Consider the following 17,872-nt stretch of genomic DNA (forward strand, 5'->3'; position numbering starts at 1 on the left):
AAATCTTAATGTTCCTTGTTAACTGCGGATATATAGAAAGACCACATTATTTTTGCAAAAAAATTGTAACAAAATAAATGTCTATACTGTCACTTTTTATCAATTTAATACATCCTAAATTAAAATATTACAATGGGAAACAAAATCATACTGACCCTAAATTTTTGAGCAATAGTATATAAAATCATATACATATATGCATATAAACTTATTTATATTTTGAACTACACAAGCTACTATCAAAAGGCATCGTTACATTGAAGTTATAGTAAAATATCTTCATATAATGATGTATTATTCTTGTTTGCAATCAGAGCATTATTTATGCTTACAAAAAAACTTACTAAATATGACTTAAATAGGTACATGAACACTTAAACAACCAATAAAGTTAAAAAATAACCACAATTTATATAAGAAGGTGAAGTGATTAATTGTGACATTTGACAAAATGTTTCAACAAATTTAAATGAATGACCTATTTAAACAAATTCACTCAAATTAATCACATTTCCAAGTGCTTCATATGAAGTAAATTGATATTTTAGTAACACTTTATTTTAAGGTGTCCTTGTTACACATTAAATGTACTATTATAATAACAATAAATTATGCATAATTACATGCAAGTAACCCTAAATCAAATCCTAATCCCGACCCTCACCATATGTAGCTAATCAATACTAATCTGTACTTAAAGCTGCAGTAGGTAACTTCTGTAAAAATATATTTTTTACGTATTTGTTAAACCTGTCATTATGTCCTGACAGTAGAATATGAGACAGATAATCTGTGAAAAAATCAAGCTCCTCTGGCTCCTCCCAGTGGTCCTATTGCCATTTGCAGAAAGTCATGCGCTCCCAGTAAAAACAACCAATCAGAGCTGCGGTCCGTAACTTTGTTTGTGTTCAAAATGTAGAAAAATGTATATAATAAGTGAGTACACCATGAATCCATTTTCCAAACCCGTGTTTTTAGCTTGTCCTGAATCACTAGGGTACACCTATAATAAGTGTTTATATTCAGACTATTGTAGATTGCTTCGGGGGTACCACGGCAGAGTAAACCCAGTACCTTTGTGATTCTTCATAGACATAAACAGAGAGAAGTAGTTCCGGCTACAATGTTCTTCCGCAAGACGCAAGCAGTTCTGTTTATTAACCGCTAGAGCGTCAAAAGTTACTGACTGCAGCTTTAAATGTACAATTACTCTGTGACAAGGACACATAAAAAAAAAATTCAGTTCACTCAGCTGTAAATACAACGCAACAAAAATAGTTTTGTCATGCTACACCACAGATAATCACATGTAATCACTGTTTTAAAAAGCCGTACTACGTCGTGTCGTACTATTTGAAACTTTTTGTAAGTTACCCCAACACTGCAGACAGTAAAGAAATAAAATAGTGCTTCCCATATGAGGAGGAAGGTTTTTGGGAACTTTTCTACATGAGACACAATACATGACCTCAATTTCTACTCTTTATTCCACAATTCAAACAAGCTTTTAGAGTAAAAATTAGACCTAAACACTGACTATTCAACCCTTATCTGCCTTGAGACAGACAAAGCAGTCTGGACGACCATCAAAGAGAAACAAAGGTTGGCAGAAAGAGAATGAGAGTGTATCTCAGTTTTGACTGTGGGTCGTCACAGGGGAAAACCTCTATAAATTATTAAAGAGACAGGCGCATACGGTACAATATGCATAAGAAGTATGACGTGGCCTTTATTTACACATCTTCAAACAGACCAAACACAGTCAAATGAAAAAAAAAAATTCGATAGAAAAGCTGCAAGAGCCTCTTTAAAGATTATTCTCCTTACCCCATCCCCCAACCTCAAATGATGGCAAGTGGAAGAGAGCTGTGTTAAATTGGATTTCTGGGGTTTCTGTGTCCAATTTGACCATGGCTTTGCCTCAGAAGCCTAAAAAAAAGAAATGATCCGAGTGGTGGATGATGAGACATTTGCATGTCCCACTGGTGTCTCTCTTTCTCTCTCTTGTCCCAAGGCCAGCAGAGCTACTTGAATCTGGCATTAGAGAGCCTAGAGAGTTTATCCTTAGACCCCATAACAGTGCAGGCACTGCCACTTCTGTCTGTCCCGCTAAAGATCAAATCAAGGATTAGCCCCAGAAGGCAGCCATCCATTTTTCCATTTTTTTTTACATGGTGTCTCTTCCTCTGAAATCATTAAAAAGGGACCTTTGATCATGCCAATTAATTGTTTTCATATTCAGTTTGCGATTTTAATGCCATTGCACTAGTAATACATTATATATGGGTTACTACATTACTACATAATGTAATTAAAAACAGTCAATATTTAGCATGTCCATGAAGGATTTCTGGTTTAATATTTATTTAGATACACATTTAAGCAGTGCATAACAATATAAAGTGTTCAAAAAATTTTTGTCTTGTCCTGAATCATGATGATAAGCCTTCAGTAATGATTTACACTTATTAGCTGTCTGGTTTGAGAAATTTCAAGCTTCTGTCATTCTGTCATTCACCAAGTCATTTCTAACTCAAAGTGATTTTTTTTTTTTATTCCTAAAAACTTTTTTCATCGTATTCAAGTACAAAACAGTATAAAATAAAATACAAAACAGTGCCTATAATAGTGATTTATATTCTGAGCTGTCGCAGCTGCTTTGTTACGGTGATCACATGAAATGTCAAATCATCAGATGCATCCATGCATCAAGGATTTTGTTGTAAAAAAAAGCTGATATATATATATATATATATATATATATATATTTGTGTGAATGTGTGTGTGTGTGTGTGTGTGTGTGTACACAATTAACAGCAATAGTAACAACATGAGCAATACAGAAAAAAATGTGAAACTGCAATTCTATTAATATTTTATGATTCTCAAATTAAAATTTTCTAAGATTCAATTTTTTTTTATAATTTGAGTTTTACTGGTGACATTCTATCAATTTGCTATAGAACAGCACAAGCACTTGATGATTTTTTGGCATCGACTGCCTGCGTGTTAATCAAGGCAAATATAGTCCAGTGGTGGTGCTGTGAGATTAGAGAGTGCACAGACTCCTGGAGAGAGACACCAGCTGGGGGAAGGGACAGAGGCTGGGAGAAGCACTTCTTCATCTCTGTGTAAGTCTGGGGATCCCTCGGGTGGCAACAGTACAGTGCTACACCCTCCTTTTGTTCTCCTATTTTGTTTGCTGCACCTTTTTCATTCAAACCCATATGCACACACTTAAACAAACACAAAATGACACACATATGCATCATAAAGGAGCTTCTTGGGGATTAGATATATTCGGCACCTGACATAGTTCAATTTTTTTTTTTAAGGAAAATTATACGCTATAATCTAAAGACTACATTAGCATTCCTGCATGTCCATATTCACAGTACTTTATAACTAAGGAAGCACTGCCTCTAAACTACAGTGAGTCAAGAAAATTATACACAAACAAAGAAGAGTAGCAATCTATCCACTTTATCCATCTGCTTCAGATAATTTTTTATACTAAAAATAAAATACATTTATTCAATTTGTACAAATTTGTTTTATTCATTTTTATTTGTTTATTTTTTTATGTTTCATTTTTGTTTTAATTAAAATTGTATGCTGAAAACCAGAAAATAATTTGCCAATTAACCTACAAATGCAAAACTACACAACCTTGAAGATCTACATACACAGGAGCCACATTTCGTAGCGTTTAGTTCAAGCAAACTATTTGTTAAATAATTATACAATAATCTTATACAACAATCTGCCTACTGTACATGAAAAATAGCATTAATGTTAGCAATCAGATGACATTTTTTCTCCTCCAGCAGAACTATAACTGCATTAATGGCATGTCACAAGCAATGTCAGGAGGTTGTGTTGATAATCTCAGGGTAATAGACCATGCCAGTGCCTGAGGTTTAGCCTAAAATAGCATCTGCACCTTTCTTTGCTCCAATGCCTATTAGTGAATTAACATTCACATGACGCGCAGACTCAACCAGCTCATTAAAAGATCTTACATGTGCAAGCTTCTTATTATATAACAACTTATTATTATACATATTGTGACTGAATAATGACTCTTTATGAAAGGATGATGTAATCCCTAGTGACACTGAAACCTCTGTACAGGTCAATTGAAAAACAAATGGTCTAATGAAGTTGACGCTTTCTGAATCTCTCTATTCTTAGTGTTTGAAACAAAACCCTGAGCAGCTACTTTTGGATACTGGATAATCTCATGTTAGGTTAGCCCTGTTTATTATGACTCTGTCACCACCTAGCAACAGCATCGCCCCACAGCCCTCACACAGACATCAGTCTGAACATTTAACAGCAAAATCAGATATACTTCTGTCATTAAATACCATATCACTTGCAATAAAATTGCATGAAAAGATGATTTATAATAACTTGTATTAATACTTCTTTAACCAACAAACTATAATATGTAACTGACCATTAGTTGGCTTGATTTGCAGTGAAATGGCCGTCAGCTAAACAATGGGGAAATGTAAGTATTTGTTTGAAATATTAAGGTACAAGATTATTGGTATGTTGAAAATTCAGCTTTGCTGTCAAAAGGACTTAAGGCTGTTAAGGTGCTTCCTTTAAGTAATGAGTTAAGGGTTTGAATACTTATGCAATGTACTAATTTCAGTTTTCTTTTTTTATAAATGTACAAAATTGTGAAAGTTCAGTTTTTTTGCTTTGTCATTATGGTATATGGAGTTTGAATTATGGTGTATGGAGTGTAGATTGTGGAAAAAATAAATTTAAAGCCGTTTAACAAGGCTGCAACATATAAAAACATGAAATAAATGAAGGGGTATGAATACTCCGCAAGGACCTATATATACTATATATACTTATCCTAGCAAATGAATAATTCTCGTGTCTTTTCTATCTTTTATTCAATAATTCTTCATGTGACTCTTTCTGTCTCAAGTTCATTCTTTCTATATATCTTACAGTTATCTGCCCCTGAACAGGGGTCATCTGCTTTTGGGATTGAAAAAGCACTTACGATCGTCTGGGTTGTGAAAACAGTTCAGACCCAGAATTAACGGAGAACCCAGGCATCAAATGACAGAACTGCAGACAGACATTGTGATCGATATGAATGCAACTCACCACCGCTCTAAATCTAATCAGTTAACATCATGAGTCAAACAATGTTGGTCAAGCCACGGTGACATCATTTAAATGACATCATACAACTGTGGTTAATTTGTCCAATGAAAGCATACTGGATTAGTGGAAAGAAAAAGATCTGCAGAAATAGCAAATCAGCTTCCCAGTAACAATTCAAGTGAGGCTGAAATATTGCATCTTATTTTCACAACATTTGAACATTTTACACATTTAATTTTGCAGTATTATTACGGTCACAATTACACATATTCACAACAAACAAACAAGGCCAGGCGACCAACATTCAGTCATGTGATCTGCATTTCCACAAGCTTTTTATCCACTTCTGGGCCCCTAACACAGCTGGTGTGGGTGGGGACCTGGGCAGCCAGCCATGCGGCTTCCCCTGAGGCATTATTCTCCACAAACCCCGGACCACCACCTGGCCAAGCCCTGCTCCCGTGGTCCCTGTAGTGTGGACCAACAGGCAGGAGAAAGGGAGAGGGGAGCAGGGACACAGAAGAATGTGACTGCATCTATCTGACACCCCTACTGTTCCCATTCAGATGATGATGTCATTAAACCTTACATCAGCACTCATAAATTCACTCAAGCATACAGCCAGCATGATTAAAGTGCACTAAATGAGCTGCAACCCCCAAATATGATATATTTTCTGCTGAATCATATGGCCAAGCAGAATCTAATATTCCAGCCATGAAGTATTTATAAATGAACTACATAAAGAAAGATAATAATCTGGATATTGTTCTTATGAATTGACATGTAATCTATGTGGGTTGTATGACACGTGTGATTTAAATGTTCCTTCATCTGTGATGATTATATAAAAGAGTATGTACTCCTGCTTGCACTGCTCTGTATCCCGTGGAGCAGGGAAAACATTAATCATATCTGACTTCTGTTGCTGGATACATGGAAAATCCCATCCCCCAGTTACTATATATGGAATATGGACGAACATATATAATGCTCTACATACACCTATACAAGAACACAGAACTCTTTTCTTTCACATACATCACATCATTCATTTTCAAGAATCTATAAGAGCTTTAAACGGCAGAATATGGTTAGTTTCCAGTCATATGCTGCACTATGAAACTGCAGTTGTTACTGTACTTTAATTACCTTTATTTATTATTATTATTATTATATTTTATTAACAATAAGAACTAAAATCTGAATTTAGGCATCAAACTCAGAGGTAGAATTAACACAAGACTGACATTTTAAATATAAAGTTTTGAATATAGAAACCTGAATGATTAAAGGGGTCGTATGATGTAGCTTTTTACACATTGCGTTGCGTATCGCACCGCGTAAACATAAAACCATGTTGGGACTGGAGAAACGGCAAACAACGAGCACTACTCTACACTGCTCAAAACTCACATTTGAATCATCAGTGGCAAATCCTTTACATATAACGTACTTACAGATTGTGAGTCAGAACAGCCAGCATTCTAAGTCTTCTCTCCCAGGTTAAGAAAACAGTCCTTCATGAAATGCACTGCACACATCTGAATATTTGGGTTGAAATGTTCTGGAACAGTTTTGTAAATACAACTTAACCACTGATTTCTTGTCATTTCATCTTTTGGAAGGCCAAACAAAGAAGTTTCGCTTTTGCATCAAAACACACAATGTCTTCACAACATGGCGGCGGCAGCAACAATAATGAAGCAACTTCTTTTGTTGCCTGAACATTTGGATGGCATTATGCAAATCTTCACACATTGTGATGTAGACAAGTGGGGGCCTGTTAGAACGAGGCATTTTAGGAAGACGTGGAAGTCTTAACTTTTATAAAGAATATCTCTTTGGATTTGAGACTTTAGTCTTTGCAACTTTAGGGATCTCATCCATTCACAAACAGCTTGTAATACTCCAAAAAGAAAGGAAAACTTGAAATTGCATCATAAGACCCCTTTAAATTACTCAATTTATGCTTTAAAATGAAACAGAAACCACCAGTAGGTGGCAGTTTTGCAACAAAATAATGCATTCAATCGATTTGTTCATACAGCTGATTAATTTAGGAATGTAGCAAGTGACTCTCTTTATGGATGGGGCATTGAATCATTGACTCACTAGATTTGTTCAAAAGCAAAGATTCATTCGTAAATGAAACAGTGCTGCGTCAAAGACTATAGATGCACAGAGGCTGTGACTGTTTTTTAACTATATTTTTGTTAATGAAATAAAGCAAAATAGACAACAGTGTTCCTAAAAGTCACTTACTATAAACTTTAGTTTAAAATCAAAAAAGTTTTTTTTAAACTGTTATAAATTAAATTTCACCTTTGCAATCTCTCTTTATAATCATTACACTGCACACTGAATCTTTTATTGTCTCTACACTTTGTTTGTTACAAGGAATGACAAAAACAGTCTGCTTTCACAATCTGTGCTCTGAGGAGCAGGACGCGCCACGATAGAGAAGCTTTTCTCTTGGCTGCAGTCTGCAGGCCAAAGACGCATCATGCAGCAAACTATAAACACAACGCTACATTTATGTACAGAACAGGGATTGCTTTCGCAGTCTTTCGAACGGATAAAATATAGAAATCACTTTAATTTCCAAATAAAACTAACCAGTTGGAAGTGAAATGCTGCACCCCTCAAAATTCCATCCCTGCCAATAAGATATGACTAGTTCACTGGTCAAACCAATTAGTGGGCCGTTCAAAATACAGGGCTCATAAACCACTAATGGGAACTTAATGTGGTAGATCAAAAGTAGGAGTACTTTTCTCTGCAGTGTAAACATACCGCTAGCTTTTACAGGGACTTCACATTACCAGTCTCAGATTGTCAGGATTACTTTGGTCGATCAGTATATTGAATAACTCTCCCCAGCAACACTATGAAGCTGAAATTGTATTACGGATGGAGATGCTCCTCCCCAGACCAGACCAGATGAGTTAAGTCATTATATAAAAATACCCTTGCAATGGAAAATACAGCATGCTTTTCAACATGACAATACACAGTGCCTCAAGGCCAACATGACAGAGGTTTGAGAATTAAACTGTAACGGCACAGCTGCACTACTTGGGGATTCTCCAAGTCTGAAGTGATTTTTGTTATTTTCTCATCCCTTATGGCAAGCAAAACATGGGTGGGGCAGTAAAACAGTGAGAAATGCTTATTTTCTCACCTGCCAAAATAGAAACAAATTAAGGCTGCTGGATGTTTGTCAAATCTCCACGACTGTCAGCTCTCATAAAGGATATCATACATCGCATAATGTTAATGTACTCTTAAGGCCCAAGCCTTACTGACCCAAGGAGTTCAGATGACCAGAGACCATGGTCGTACTCATACCATTCTGTCATTTCATGCATTAGTACGGAACGCAGTTCAACTAAAGACAAATGAAAGTCATTCTGCTACAATATAATTCTCCTTGTTATGAATTATATGACTTTTAGCAGGTGGGCGTAGTGTGTGCGCGCCATCGTTATTGTAAATAGCTGAACAGTGACACCTTGTGGTTCACTTACAGCATCCACGTATTCCAGTCATTATGAGAAAAAAGTATACCGTTGTAAAGTAAACACAAATCATCGGTGTTATTTATAATATATGGGCACTTTTGTTCATGTAGACTACAAACAAACTCTAGACTAAAACACACTGTTGAAAACTTGTTTGTTTACTAAAAATGACCAACAATTAATTGATATGGACAACAGAAGAATTATCATTTTTAATACATTATCAATATTTGCACTTTGCAACAGCATTATATGGTGGAAAAGACATTGTTTCGTTTTTTGTTTTTTTTTGTGGGAAAAAATCTGTACCTGTTTTCTGTCTCGATACAGCTAATATCATAGCTATAGCATTTGTTTTAATATATGTGAAATAAATACAGCATTAACAATACATACTGCCACGTTTTTTTTTTAATTGCTCGTTAACTGGAGATGACAAAATAATAATGTAAAACTTATATTTACCTTGATTTTTCTCTGTATTTTCACAGATACTGCGTCTTATTTAACCAAAGCATGCTCTTCAGTGACATTTTCAGGGTGAAAAAAAGAAACGTTTGTTGTGGAAATGACGCAAAAACTAGGAGACCGTCGTGTTTATAAAAATACATAAATAAATAAATAAATAAATAACTTGAATAAATGTATTTCTAAAATAATATTCCCCCCACTTTTTAGAGCGATGATTTTTTATGTAATAATTTTCGCCAAGTTTGAAACATTGGACTACATTCCTTTTGATTCTGATTTTGAATTAACAATTAGTGCAGATTAAAGTAGCAGATTCGTTCTGTTATTATGTGTGCGTGTGTCGAAATCAGACTGTTTATTTAGTGCAAAGCCTGCAGTTAATGTGGGACATTTTAAGATTCAGTCAGTGGAAACAAATGGCCTTCTGTTACACAGAGGCCCAATAATTATACAAAGTGGGTTCATTAAACTCTGAGCTTCATTAACAAAGACGTTCTTCACAATTATGAAAGGGATTCCAGCCGAATGAATTAGTTCTGTAAACAGCTCAAGGTTATCTGTTTATGTGCAGTCTCATGACCGGGAATTACTGCACAACTTTTCTCAGGAGAATCAAAAACAAAACTGAGAAGCACAGGCACTTTATAGTTAAGTTATTGTTATCATATTATCTTAACTCACTCACATCTTGATTTCCTGATATAACATATATGGGAAAAGACAAATAAGTTAAATATCCTAGAAACAACTTTACTGAGACTATTTATAAGCACATACTAAAAAAATATATCACTTAAGGCCTACTGCATGGTGTTTAGACACTACACAAAAGCTATGTTTTTAAACTCTGATATATGTGAATATCTGTGCAAGCCAGATTCCTAACAACAGATAGAGCTAGCCTTGGCAAACACATAACAGCAGTGAGTTATTACACGTGACCACTGATAACCACCACATAATTTTGGAAGAGAATGCATTGACTTCATTCCTAAAACAGACCTTAAAATATTAAACATTGTTATGGCATAATCTTCATAACTGGAGGCATTCGTGACAAAAAAGAAGGACACAAACCATTTCATTGCAAATCACTAGGAATTGAGTTGCTACTAATGTACTTTTTATATGTGAGGTTACTATAACAGAACCGAATACAGCCATTTTTCCGTTAGACTTCAGTGTTAACTGGGTTAGGTAAAATGCCTGGTAAACAGTATTGTTCTTCGCACCAGGAGGGAGACGGTCTATTTATATCTGATTGTTTTTACTGTTCAGACAGTCAGCCACCGTACTGACTTTGCTAGGCTCTGCTCTATGTGAGGGAAATGATCCCTTCAAGCGTGTCTTATGTTTATATACGTTATAAATGCACTGCCATGTAGACACCCAAGCGGGAAGCACATATCCACATGACACTGTTATAAATAACAGCTGCAGCAGTGTTCAGCTGTGATGTATGATCCAGATAAATTATTTGTGGAGGCTATAACACACATTTTGCAACAGACGCACACATAGAACTGAAGCACATTCTGGAAAATGATAGTCTCTCCCTTAAGATGTCCAATGACAGAGATGGTCGGCCTGAGAGCAGCCATATATGGCTAAAAACCTTTGCACTCTCATCAAGCAGATTATGAGAACATATTTGCAGGATGAGTTGTCAGCATGGAGCCAGGCCAAAACTGTATAAATCCCAAAATTCCCTGACACTGGATACTCACCCATCGGAAGCCCCTCACAGTCTGACATTATGAAGTAAAGTGGAAAACTCTCTCTGGATGGATAGTGTCCAAAACAAAACTCTGACGATGAAACAAACGGCTCTTTGAGATTGCGTACACCATCCGACCTTTCTGCTTCTGCCCTTGCTGGCCAGCTGAGAACCATGGGATGCAAAGAATGCGTATCAAGCACTCATGGCCCCGGCTACTATTGGACGATAAATATGTTTACACCCTCCCTCTCTCCTCTGGAGGCAATCCATTAAATCTGACGGCCTGCTACACTGAGAGGCTCCATTACCGGCTACAAATGCTGTCACTCTAGCTATTCTGAAACCAGATGAACCCATCCAAACCTAAATTCAACAGTGGCTGCAAACGAGTGACAGCTATTTGAAGTTTCTTTTCTTGTTCTAAAATAGAATCAAAGAAAAAGGACAATTGTTTATTTAATGCCTGTGTTGTTGTATCAATGTCACATGTGTATCGTTAAGTTTTAAAAGTAATCTTAAATCACTAATAGTGTGAATATTGTGGTAATTATGATGAAAGAATAATCATCATCACTGCCACTACGAGCATCATCATCGTGGTTGTTGTTTTTTAGTATTATTATTTTATATAAGAATTATTATTATTATTATTATATTTATTATTATTACATTGGCTGCCGCTTTCCATAGTTTACATAAAACTCAAAATGTGTTTATTCAAAATGATGACTCAAAATAATCAAGCAAGTTGCCTTTATTATTACGAACAATTGTGGTAGCTTGTGGTATTTACCAGTCAGGAAATTATCAAGTTATTCAAAAATTAAAATGTTATCTTAAAGGGATAGTTCACCTAAAAATAAAATTTCTGTCATTCCTGAGTTGTCCCAAACCTGTATGAGTTTCTTTCTTCTTTTGAGCATAAAAGAAGATATTTTAAGTAGTGTTGGTAACCAACACTAAGGACGGTAGCCCTTGACTTCCATAAAATGGGAAAAATTACTATGGAGGTCAATGGCTACCGTCAACTGTTTGGTTACCAAAATTTTTTTTTTTTGGGGGGGGGGGGGGGGGTGGAAGTATCCCTTTAAATTTTAGGTTTATTTGACAGATTTAGTTGATGCTCCACTTTTGGGGCAGTTGTGGCCTAATGGTAAGAGACTTAGACTAGTTAGCCGAAGGTTGCCGGTTTGAGTCTCGGTGCTGACAGGAGTTGTAGGTGGAGGGAGTGAATGAACAGTGCTCTCTTCCACCCTCAATACTCATGACTGAAGTGCCCTTGAGCAAGGCACTGAACCCCAGGTTGCTCCCCAGGTGCTGGATACATAGCTTCCCACTGCTCCAGGTGTGTGTTCACGGTGTGTTCATTTGTCACTGCTGTGTGTGTGTGTGTGTGTGTGTGTGTGTGTGTGTGTGTGTGTGTGTGTGTGTGTGTGTGTGTGTGTGTGTGTGTGGACGGGTTAAATGCAGATCACCAATTCTGAGAATGGGTAACCATACTTGGCAAATACAGTGGGTGTGTTGGGACAGTTTGCAAGTACACCACCAGGTGTCACTGTTGTAGCAAAGTTACATTTAAGCTCTCAGTTGTTGTTGTTGTTGTTTTATTTTTTTATTCTCTTGGATTTTTCCTTGAAATGGAAAACACTCTGCGAACTAATAGGCTGTTCTGAACATATTAATTCACATTAAGTGAAAAGGGCAAATTAATTTTGTGCTTCCCAACCGTTTTCATCTAATGTACCAGCACAACCCCATCAACACATAGCCTATACTCCTTCATTGACACAAACCTGAAATGTGTTCCTTTTAACTTATATTATGCTTGACATCACTTAGCATGATCATTAATGGCAATTAAAATATTACAATACTGTGGGTCAAAAACTGACACACCATGCACATTTAAAGAAGTTGCACACATTTTATTTTCCTTCCTTAAAATGAAATATTGTATGTGAAACTTTAAGTTTCACATAGTACAATCCAAATTTTTACAAGTACTTCTTGGAATCCGCTTTAGTCCCTCCAGTGTATTTGGACCCCTGGATAGAAACCACTGAATTAATTGACATTATAGCCATTTGGAATTTATTATTTGGAATTTTTTAATAGGTGTTTCGATATTTTTAGATTTGCCTCTAACTAATCAACATCACATGCATTTTACATTTTAGAAAGTTCACGATAGGTTACTGTAAGCTATGCCAAGTGTTTGACTTTCAAAAATATGTTTGCTTTGGGGGAGTCTCTCTGAAAACACAGAAGGTCAATCTTAGGTCCCCATCAATGCCTTGGTAATTTTACAACTGGGTTTTTCAGAGTTGCCAGAATAGCTCTGAGCTCTTTCTGTATTGTTTAGGATATAATGTCAGGAACCTACATAAGAAAGTCATTTACATGGCTCTGAATCAGTTGTCTTTGGCTCAGTCCCCATTCTCTGCTGGACGTCTGTAGACCCTTTGAGACCTCCACATGGTTGATTCCTTATTTGCAAAAGCGCATGGGGGGCTCACTCTCTCCAAACGTAACTCCACCCCCACCTCTAACAGTAACCCATCCAGCCCCACAGAGTTTGGATCAGACCTGTTGTTTTCTCAGTGGAATCTTTGAAAATTACTTTTACTGCCATAATGTACTCCCAAAATTGGTGTCCATTACCACAAATTGATCATAAAAAGTCTGAGAGTCACGCTAAATGGTGTTTAAAGAGGCCCGTGTACACAGGACAGATTTTACCACACCAAAAATTACGTCTTTACATATTAAGCATAATTTACAAAGAAGGAGAACATTTCACCTTAGCTGAGTCTTAAACTGGAGAAATTCTGTCAGAAAGCCAGTTTAGTGACTCATTAGTTCATTTGGCTGTGATTTGCATTTAATTAATATTCTTGAAAGACATGTACTGGCCCCTATTGTAATGATGCTGACTAATGAACTCCTAATGGTGCCAGATTTAACAGTCTCCCGATTGATACCTTAACTGTTTTATGGATATTGGGGCAATCTGCTAATTACAGTAGAGCCTTAACACATTGTGTTGGTGTCTGAAAGGTTTTATGGAAACTGTGATAATAAGATAATTGAATAAACTACCTGGGATTTCTGAACTCTTTTACTAGTCAAAGTAAATGAACACAGTTCTTGTATTTGATTTGGAAGCCATAAATCAGTGACAGTCTGATCATGTAGAGCTGGAACATATGGAGTAATTTAATAATAAATAAACAAAAATAAATATGAATTCAGATGTTTCTTTAAAATTTTCAGTAACACTTCAATTCTCACTAACTAGTTGCTTATTAGCATGCCTTTTATTACCTTGTTGGCTATTTATTAGTACTTATAAAGCACATATTCTGCATGACCATATTCTACATCCCTAATCCTACCCAAAACCTAAACTATTAATAAGCAGCAATTTAGGAGTTTATTGAGGCAAAAGTCATAGTTAATGGCGATAGTTGGACTTTAAAATAAAGTGTGTCCAAACTGTCTTATTTTGCCATGGCTGATTCACTTTTTGATTCTGATAAAAATCTTTATTTAGCTGCATCATAACTGATTGATGATTAAATATTAGTACAGTAAATATTATATGACATGTATAGTTTTCTTAGATATTGAATTAAACTAAAAACAACTTCAGTGATGATTTATCTCAAACAAATCTCTGTAAATGTCAAAGCCATCACGTAAACATGTTCTATTCCCCTGAGAAACTGTAAAACAGGCTCGAGGTTAGAAGGTCCTCCGATATAAAAGGCTTCCAAGCTTTGATTTCTCCAGCACCAGAACCAGAGCCTCCAGCTCTCTGCCAGCATCTTCAGGCCAGCCGGACCGAGAATGGTTTACAGAAGCTATGTGTCAAACCACAACAGTGGAAAGAAGACCTGGTGGACCCACTATGATGGATGACCCTTAACTGTGGCATGACTTAAAGGCATTAGAGGAGGACAGAGAGGAGGAGGAGGAGGAGGAGGGGCATCAGCTTCAAACACAAAGCACACGAAGCACTTCATGTGGGAGTACGAGCAGACATCTCAAGACTTTGCTATATTTCTAAATTTGATATGCTCAAGAGGGCAAACAAAAAGAATGAAAGGGCTTACCTGTTAACAAAATCTACAGCCAGTGAATACTTTTATGAAACTGTGACCCTCATATGACAGCATCTTTCTTGTCTCATCTCATTTGATATGTTGAATCTAGAATAAGAAACCATTTCATATGGTGGTGCACAAACTGGACCGGCATGAAAAACTATACTTTTATAAATGTATTAAGGCAATAATATAATTTGAAAGAATATACTTACATATATTTTAATTCCAATTAATTTATTGAACACTTTTTTGTACAACTTTAGTAGGAATTTAGTCCATTTTAGTCCACCTTCATAATTATATTGTCTTTGAAATATGGTTAAAGTGTACCGACAAGCTAATTTAATGTCAATTCTATTAAAACTTGTATTTGTAATTACATTTTTTTTTTATGACGAAGTTGCAGATTAGTACTTTAAAAAAAATATTCACTTTAAATCTAATGAGTAACACAATAATTACTATCAAAGCTAACAAAAATATGTTCTGATGAAGTTTTGCTAATGTTTCAATTAATTAACAAACATTAAGGGAACATTCCACTTAGTCACTTTGCAAACATTATGGGGACGTTCATTTTAAACATTCTCGTAACATTCAATTAAACGGTCCAAGAACAATGTTCGGTATTTGTGTTTATTTAAAGAACAACAAAAAAATATTTATTTAATTAGTATCTACAAGTTTAGAATTGAACCCCTTAAGTGGCCTTTTATTTCATTAGTATTCCATTATCTGCAAGTAGAGTTTTAAAAATACTATATAGATTTGAAGTTACACGACAAGAGTGTAAAGAAGCGAAACAATACCATTGATATCAGATTTGATTGCTTATTTTAGATTCAAATGTTGTTAAAATGGTCTCTTGACCATTCAGACTGAAGTAGACAGGAGCTGTATTTGTACACCTATTACAGAAAACTGCTGCCCAGAGGCAGAACCAACAATGGTTGAGTGAACTGCTTTAAAAGGACTTTGATTATGCTCTCAAACTGGTACTGCTGAAGCTTATCCTGTATTAACAGAGTCAATCTACACAAGACTCAGAGAACTGAATCCTCCACAGAAATCTCTTGAAGTTCCTCACAGCTTTACGTACACAAATGCAACATATTTTTAAACCACAAGCTCTGGCTTGCTTTTGGGCTACATATCCTTTCCAGATGGAGGTCATGAATAAGAGTGATAGAAATAAGTTGAGTGAAACAGGAAACTAAAGAAACAAAATGGCAGGGAAAGAGCAGGGTGCAATAACAATCCCCTTCAACGCTGTCAGTTAAAACCACAGAAGCACAGAGCCCCATATATGAGACACTGGGAGGTAAGGACGACAGGAATCTCGATGTATCCTTACCCAAAAAACAAACAGCAGAAATGTACTGTAATGCTGGGGTGTGGGCGATGCAACTGTGATTCAGACTGCGATTCAAGAGCCAACACAAATAGAGAGAGAAAAAAAGAGAAAACAGCCACAAGCTGCCAACTTGTTCTTTCATTCTTGACATTGTTAAACATATGTAGCGCTTTTCGAAAAGCCTAGAGTGTGTTTTAAACACTGTAGAGTTTCCATCTGTGTGCTGTGATGCATGGATTTGTGAGAGAAAAAAACTGCTACAAGTCATGTCTGCCATTACTGTGTCAAAGTTTAAGCCAAGAAAAACACAGCAGAATCCAGAAATTTAATTGTGGGATGAAAGGTTGCAAACCCCATTTGATGACCGTTGTATTTTTTTCCACTTTAAAAGCACACTGGAAGACACAAAATAAGAGTAGCGGCATCACTGTACGGGTCAGTGACAAATAAGTGTTTCCACGAGAAATTAAAGGAAAAAAACGTTGAAAAATCGAGTTTAAAACACACGTGCCACCTTTTTCTAAATTTATTCGTGTTGAGTTCATGTAGCGCTGAAAAACATTTACAAAAAAGGTTCACATTTAAAATGTCGCGATGATGAACCACAAAAATATTTTGTATCTTAATGTGAGTGGGCATATATGATTGAATTAATCAATATTATACATTTTGCAGAGTGACATCATGTAACACAAGCTAACCATCTGTCGCCATTAAAAGGTGAAATTATATCCTAGATTTATTAACCTTGACACATAGTCATGAGGGTCTGCAGGGTCCTATGATCTAATTTCCTGTTTTATGGGGTTTTTCCCCTACACATTAGTCACACCACATGACTTCGACTTAACAAATATTTCAAATATTACAGTAATAAGAAATAAAGTTGTGTTGTTAAAATATAAACACATTTCTAATTAATTTTACTAAAAGATTACATCAAACCACTTAATAAGGTTTTCTTTTCAAATAATGTATAATTTTAATGAGTCTGTTTTCTCCTTCTTCATGGTATCAGGAAAGTTGTACCACCCTGACATGTTTTATGTCCCCTTAACAGTAAAAGAACTGTATTTGAATCATTTCGTGTCAATTAAACCCAAACAAAACGTGACCATCATGTCACTGACCCGTAAATCACATCACGTGGTTAGTAAACTTTTGGATAATTCTGTACTGATGTACTCTGCATTAACTCATTCTCATGTCAAGTGTTTCAGATAATGTAAAATAATTGCATGAGATCTTATCAGTGGCCAAACCCCAGGAGCTCCAGGGCAATGCAAGCGGGACAATGGCTTCCACCTAAACATTCCCTGCCCCTGAAACCATAGCTGGGCTTATCTGTGCATATCTATGTAGTGATGAATGGAAACCCCTAACTAGGGCAGATGGCAGCCCCATTCGTGTGCTAAGAGCAGATTTACTTTAATTGTTCTTAATGCTCCTTTGTTTTGGGACTCCTCCATGAGAAAGGGCCCTCAAACAAGCTGCATTTACATGTAACAATTAAACTATAATGACCCTGCAAGTGATTTATTGGTATGCGGTGGAAAGG

At 36.0% G+C, this 17,872-nt stretch overlaps 1 protein-coding gene across 4 annotated transcripts in view; it reads right to left on the reverse strand.

Moving 5' to 3' along the window:
• The window catches only part of eml1 (EMAP like 1), a 50,108-nt gene extending 39,075 nt beyond the window's left edge, over positions 1 to 11,033 (reverse strand). For all 4 annotated transcript variants that reach the window (XM_026286183.1, XM_026286182.1, XM_026286181.1 and 1 more), the window contains exon 1: positions 10,859 to 11,033. In XM_026286183.1, coding sequence (XP_026141968.1) covers positions 10,859 to 11,024 — 166 coding nt within the window. In that variant the 5' untranslated portion in view covers positions 11,025 to 11,033. The remainder of the gene's footprint in view (positions 1 to 10,858) is intronic.
• Between the last annotated feature and the right edge of the window lie 6,839 nt (positions 11,034 to 17,872).

This window comes from Carassius auratus, chromosome 17 (assembly GCF_003368295.1).
Source record: "Carassius auratus strain Wakin chromosome 17, ASM336829v1, whole genome shotgun sequence".
Classification (NCBI taxonomy): domain Eukaryota; kingdom Metazoa; phylum Chordata; class Actinopteri; order Cypriniformes; family Cyprinidae; genus Carassius; species Carassius auratus.